Source organism: Mustela nivalis (assembly GCF_964662115.1).
Source record: "Mustela nivalis genome assembly, chromosome: 16".
Classification (NCBI taxonomy): domain Eukaryota; kingdom Metazoa; phylum Chordata; class Mammalia; order Carnivora; family Mustelidae; genus Mustela; species Mustela nivalis.
In genome coordinates, this window is record NC_139035.1 from 58094123 (window position 1) to 58100918 (window position 6796).

At 41.8% G+C, this 6796-nt stretch overlaps 1 protein-coding gene across 1 annotated transcript in view; it reads left to right on the top strand.

Moving 5' to 3' along the window:
* MTARC1 (mitochondrial amidoxime reducing component 1) overlaps positions 1–6322 on the top strand; it is a 58274-nt gene extending 51952 nt beyond the window's left edge. Inside the window, exon 7 of the mRNA XM_082703040.1 lies at positions 6270–6322. Coding sequence (XP_082559166.1) covers positions 6270–6282 — 13 coding nt within the window. The 3' untranslated portion in view covers positions 6283–6322. The remainder of the gene's footprint in view (positions 1–6269) is intronic.
* Positions 6323–6796: the final 474 nt, after the last annotated feature.

A 6796-nucleotide genomic window follows, 5' to 3' on the forward strand; every position in this document is an offset into this window, starting at 1 on the left:
TTTTTTTTATTAATTTGATCCGTAAAACCAACCCCATGTATGTTAAGAATGATCTACAGAATTGGGAGGCCCAAGTTGGGTCTAAAATCCACTTGAACGTCACACTCTGTGCCCACACCATTCATTACCCCTGTTACTATTACTCTAGAGTCTGGTGGACGTGCCTGGCCCTTCCCATGAGAATCTAGGCTCTTTCCACTCTCCTCACACCAAACATAAGACTCAGTTACACTGAATTAATAATTAAACAAAGATGTTCTAACATGAAGTCTGAACTAATTTATGAGAGACCTCTGACCCTTGGTGTCCACTGACGCCCTCAGTGGGGTCTAATCAGTGCTATTGTATGTACAGTAGACAAAAATAGAGTTTACAACAGTTTGACAAATCTCAGCATGAATTACTATATCGTTTTGTCTGTCATAGCAGTTCAGGATGCAACTAATGAGAGAATTACATTTTCCCACAGAATGTCTGGGATGTAAAACACATTGTTCATACTTTTGGGAAAAAAAAAAGAGAAATAATAAAAATAAGATCTTGTGAGAGCTTTGAAGTGCCTGGGGCACAATGACAAGTTCCTTTGTTGAACAGCGGATTTTCCTAATGCCACTTGGTGAGATTCTTATCAAACGTTTCTGAGCAGGAGACAATGAGAAGGAGCCTGCGTGAATAAAAGAACAGATGAGGAATGTGCTGTGATAAAGGCAGAAAGGAGGTGAGCGCCTAGGTCCTCATTGAAAACAAATACCTCGAGGTGGGGAGGGAGACGCGCTTTATCTTTGGCATTTTTTTAAAGCTCCGATCCAGAACTGTTTTGCCTTGAAAATGAATGGAGTGCTGGGGAGAGTGGCTCGGCCTTGTTCTTTGGCCTCTGTGTCGTACTGCGCAGCCATTTTAATGAGTTATTTCCCTGAGTCGCCCTACTAGGCAGGTCGTCATCAATATCCTCGCGTTGGAAGCAGAGCTTAAGTGAAGTAAGGGTTGAGGAGTGACTCAGTAATAGGCCTTAAATATGTGAGGGTCATGTGGCTGAGGATGGGGAGCAGCTGTCTTGAGAGTCTCTCCTGAGTTCCGAGGAGAGGATGTGAGCAGACCGTCAGCAGGGAGGGAGGGACCGAGAGGGAGAGAATTTCGGGTCTTGGGGAGAAGCGTTCTCTGTGACATCAATAAGCTTTCTGGGGGCAGGAAATCTGTCTCCTACCTACTTCTGGGCTTGCACCATCACAGCATCTCTTAGATGTATATTCCCAGAAATAAATGCTCGATTGGTTGATTAAAGAATGGTATGGACAGCTACTTATGTCAGGATCTGTCAACCAAGACTAGAGACCCATTGATCTTGGCTGACTCAATTACCAAGAAGGAAAGACCAGATGATCCTACAAGGTCACCGCTGTTTCTTGGTTTCCATAATTAGCTCCTATCTGATACTGGGTCTGTTCAATTCTATTGAAGATTCAGTCAAGTCACTATTTCTTGATCATCTGCTTTGCGGAAGGCCATGGGCAAAGCTTTGTGTGCATTGCAGAAATGAATTAGTCACGGCTCCTGCCCTTGAAAAAGCAGAAGGTAGAATGGGAGAGAAAGAAAAGCATACAACTTATTACATTACAGGTGTTGCAGAATATGAGAAGGGCTAGCTTAGCCATCAGTCCAAGTTCATGAGATCATGGTGTAGGAAACAATGCACTCCAGTTTGGGAACCAGAAGAGGAGTGAGAGTAAGAACACTAACATTACTGTGTACTGGGCAAGTGATGAGTGTGTCCCTTAGATTATTTTCTTGAATCCTTGCAATAACCACCCATGTACAATAAGTACTAAAGCTATTTTCATTTTGCTCATGATAATTAGGAAGCAGAAAGTTAATTGACTTACCAGCAGGCAGCAGAGGCAGGATCAAAGCTGGCAGCCCAACAGAGCTTAGGCTGTCTTGGAGAAAATTAACCTGTTTAGCACATGTGGGCGTCTAGTCTCTGGAGCAGGGGTTTCATATAGATCTTTCATTTAGTGCTCATGATAACCTTGGAAATTATATTATTGTCTCTATATTACAAGTCTGAGACTTAATGAGATTAAATACCTTGCCTGAGTTATGTGGCTCATAAATACCAAATGGGGTGTTTAAACCCAGGCGAGTATGGTCTCACAAAATGCCATCCCCCCCACCCCCGACTAGCCAGAGTGCTGCCTCAAGAGAAAAAAAAAAAAAAAGTGGCCAATATTCCCTCAGGGCCTCAGGAACTTCAGGAAGGCAATTACATGCCACTGAAGGCAATTAAGAGATCTCAGGCATGGACCCCATCCATGTCTGCTGCTCACTACCGGTGCCTCCTATGGAGGAACTGCCACTGGTAGCAATAGCAGATTTCAGGTAGAACTTCCACCATTTAAAAACTGGCCAAGTTGTCTGTAGGGCAGTTGTATTAGTCATCTACTGCTGAGTAACAAATTACCAAAAATTTATCGGCTTAAAGCAATACCCATTACTATCTCACAGCTGCTTTGTGTCAGGAGTTTGGACACGGGTTAGCTGGATCCTCTGCTTAAGGTCTCCCAAGGCTATATTCAGAGGATTGAACAATGCATGAACAATGCAACAACATTACAAGCTGAGGCTGGTTCCTCTTTTAAACTCGTTCAGACTGTGGGCAGAATTCAGTTCATCCTAGTTGTAGGCCTCCTCAGCTCCTAGATGCTGCCCCTCTCCACAGGCAGTTCACAGTATAGCTTTTTGCTTCTTCAAGGCCAGTAGAATATCTGCTGAGGAGCATATCTCTCTTCTGAGGAAGGAGGAGGCTTCTTTTTAAAAGGCATTCTCTTGATAAGTCATATCCACTTAAGACAATCTCTCTTTTGATTAACTGGAAACTGACTGATTTGAGATCTCAATTACATTTGCAAAATCTCTTCATCTTTGCCAGGATAATTACCTTAATCACAAGAGTGATACCCCACCCTTCATACAGTTTCTGACCACAAATGGGGGAGGGGATTATATTGGACAAGTACACCTAGGAAGCGAAGTTTGGGGGTCATTTTAGAATTCTGCCTGGTGCATGGAACTCATTCCTGGTGCCTAAGGATGTGTTGGCCTCCTTCAGGCTAAACCAAGAATCCATTCCATCATGCAGGCAGGGCCAGAGCAGAGTCTCCTGGTAAGCCCAGCAGAGCTGCACGGGCTTTGGAATTCTGCATGCAGGGCTCACCTACCACCCATTACTTTGGTGGGTCAGCATCTCCAATGAAAGATTCCATGGGAAAACAGCAAGATTAATGTCTAAAGTTGATATGGTGATTAGCTTTGGTGATTACCTTTTAATGATCTCTGCTTCCCCTCTCCCTCATTGTTGTCAACAGTCAGGACTTAGTTATACATATTATTTATTGAAAGAGCTTTAGAGGAAAAGGCCAAGGCTAAGGCCAAATAATCGAAAGGAAGCAACATGTCTGAGGACATCTAAATGTCAATTGATGGAATCAGCTTCTAGACTTGAAGATTTTATCTTTAAACAGTCTTGGGAAACTGCTATTCAATGAAGGAATTCTTATAAATGAAATCAGATTGCCTTTTCAAGGGCTGTCTATTGAGACCCCACCTTAAGGCTGTTTCGTTTTGTCTTGGTTTTGGATTTGTTTTGTTTTGTTCTACCATTTTCACGTATACACACTCAGCCTAAAAAGGATTGGACAATGAAAAAAGGCCAAGACTGTGACACTAAGCACATATGTAAGAAAGCAACTTAGGGATTTCAATATCATTTAAAAATGTCCAAGGCTTTGATAACCTTAGACAGTTCACTTAATAGTACCACCAAAATAGAGATGACTTTTGCTCCAAAGTCAACTCTGGTGGTGAGCCAGCTTTTACTGAACAAAAGCAAAGACAAAAACCCAACAACACCCCCACCATTCTTTTTTTTTTTTTTAAAGATTTTATTTATTTATTTGACAGACAGAGATCACAAGTAGGCAGAGAGGCAGGCAGAGAGAGAGAGGAGGAAGCAGGCTCCCTGCCAAGCAGAGAGCCCGATGCGAGGCTCGATCCCAGGACCCTGGGATCATGACCTGAGCTGAAGACAGAGGCTTTAACCCATTGAGCCACCCAGGCACCCCAACACCCCCCACCATTCTGACCAAAGGTGGATCCTTCCAATGAGGTTACTCCTACCCATCCTCCTTGGCTTCACGGATTAATTAAGTCTGCTGAGAACACATCTAGCTCACAAAGGCTTAGTCCCTGCAGCTGGATGAGATAGTGGGGCAGAGTGACTTTTGTGGACTTGATAACTGGGCCCAGACTAGGATCAGGGTGAGTCTCAAATTGGCTTTCAGGCCTCATCTCGTCCTCAACACCCACCCATTCCAAATTCAGCCTTGAGGGCCTTGGTGACTTTAAATATCTTTCTGGGTCTGTAATGAAGATGCTTATAAATATTACAAGAGATTTATCACTTCAGTGTGAAATTCTCTGATACCAGCAGGGAGTTTTTAAACACAACTGGCAACAAGAAGCATATGGTCAGAGATTCAAGTTACAGCTTTTTAAAAAATTTTTATTGTTGTCTGCCAAGGACAATATATTTTTTTCCCTTCTTCAAAATAAACATTCTGCAGGAATGTGCCTCAGCAAATGGCTGGGGTTCTATTATATTTCATGCAGCTTTCTAAACAATTTCCAACCCTGGGCTGGCCTGGTGTCAAACAGAAGGCAACCAACAATAGCAAAATCCCATTAAAGCCGAGAAGGTTCCTTCCTGAGGTGAGCCTGGCCAGAAATAGTCATCTTGGCTCATTCTCCAGTTTGGCACCAGGGACTAATAATGCACGGTCTCCTAATGGAAATTATCTAATTTCATCCAAAAGCTCCTCCAGAGAGAGCCGGGCTGACGCACTAACAGTCAATATAACAACATTCTTCTTGAAGTGCTGAACAATGGGCCTTTGGAGAGACTGTGATAAACCACGTCAGACTCCGGACAAACAGGAGTGTAAAAATAGGCATCAGAGGCATTGACCCAGCCACCTAATTTCTCAGGAGGGAGGCCCACAGAGGAAGGTTTGTTCAGAGGGCTTTCTGGGAATACATCAGATCGGGTGGGAGAAGGAGAGTGGGGAAAGAAAGGAAGGGGAGTGGGAGACAGAGAAGGAAAAGATTGAACAAGTCTTATAAGAATGGGGGAAAAATTAAGAAAATGGTAAATGAATGAGAGAAGAGTTCGTTGTCCATCTGTGGTCCAAAGTATTCCCATTTTATGATTCCCATAAAAATCAGGGAGTTGTTTTTCACATGTTCTGCGCAAGGAACAGCCACCAGGAATAATACTCCATTTAAAGATGTATATTGGAGTCCTGTGAAATCTATCTACACACACATAGGAGTTCTATAACACTGTATAATATATATTATATGTAGAATGTACCTGTAACTATGTGCAATTAACTATATCTAAATCTGTTTGTCTACGTATCTATCACCTATCTATCATCTACCTATCAGTTCTGTAAACTATCCCAATAGCACTTTTCTCAAACCAATAGGATCCCCCTGAGGCAGAGAGCTGGTTTTATGTTTTCCATGTTATTACTTGTTTCATGAATATTTTTAGCTCCATGTAAATTTTAAGCTCTCCAAGGAAATAACTTGTGTCTATAATGGTTATTTACATCAAGACAATAAGCATCAGTCGAAACCCGTTGACCGATCCATTCATTATGGAGTCCCATCGTCTTGAAATGTCAGAAAGTTGCTCATGTGTGAGCATTTCAAGAAAAACTGGAAAAACTTCTTCAAGATGAGTTAAGTCAAGGCTAAAACCTATGTCAACTTTTCTACACCTGCGGTCCCTTCCTCTCTCTCCTCCCATCAACAGATTTAAGAACAGTCTAGGTTCTGGAATAAAGAAAGAGTGCCGTAGACCAGAAAGCCGTGAGGTAGAGAGGTCACAAGAAATTCTCTTTGGATCTGATGTGAGAATTTGCAATTCCAGACTGATACAAGGCAAAGCTGGGGCTGCATTCACAGCACTGAAATTATATTCAGAGACTGATTCAAGATGGCAGCTTGAGCTTGTGAGTCGGCCTTTCCTGCTTCTTCCCAAATCTGGATATATATTTAATACACTGATAACACTTGTGTCTGAGGAAGGAAACTCTATGGCTGGGGAAAACCAGAGTGAAAAGGCAACTTCTCTGCATATGCTTTTATTTCTTTTCAAGTTTGAAATATGTTAATATAACACTATCATTTTCTTTTCTTTTTTTTAGAGAGGGAGCATGAGCTGGGGCAGGAAGAAGAAGAAGAAGAAGAAGAAGAGAGAGAGAGAGAGAGAGAGAGAGAGAGAGAGAATGAATCTTAAGCAAGTTCCACACCCAGCATGGAGCCTGGCGCAGAGCTTGATCTCACAACCCTGAGATCATGATCTGAGCCAAAATCGAGTTGGATACTTAACTGACTGAACCACCCAGATGCACCTACACTCTAAAAATTCTTAAATTAAATTTAAATTAGAGTTTTTCTATGAGATAAAATGGACTTTAAGACCAAAGTTTAAAAGGAAAAGGAAGGGAATTTATATTGAACTAAAGTACCATCCATCAAGAAGTTGTTAACCTCAGCATCTAACAACAACTTCAAAAAAAAAAAACAAAACCAAAATAAAACCAGTAGAAAAGGGAAGAAAAACTTATGAAGATACAGAAAAAAACCAGTTTAAATACACAAAATAAGTAATGACATAATAATAGCTTTTGAATAACATGTATATACCCAACAGATATGTGTTCACCAGAGA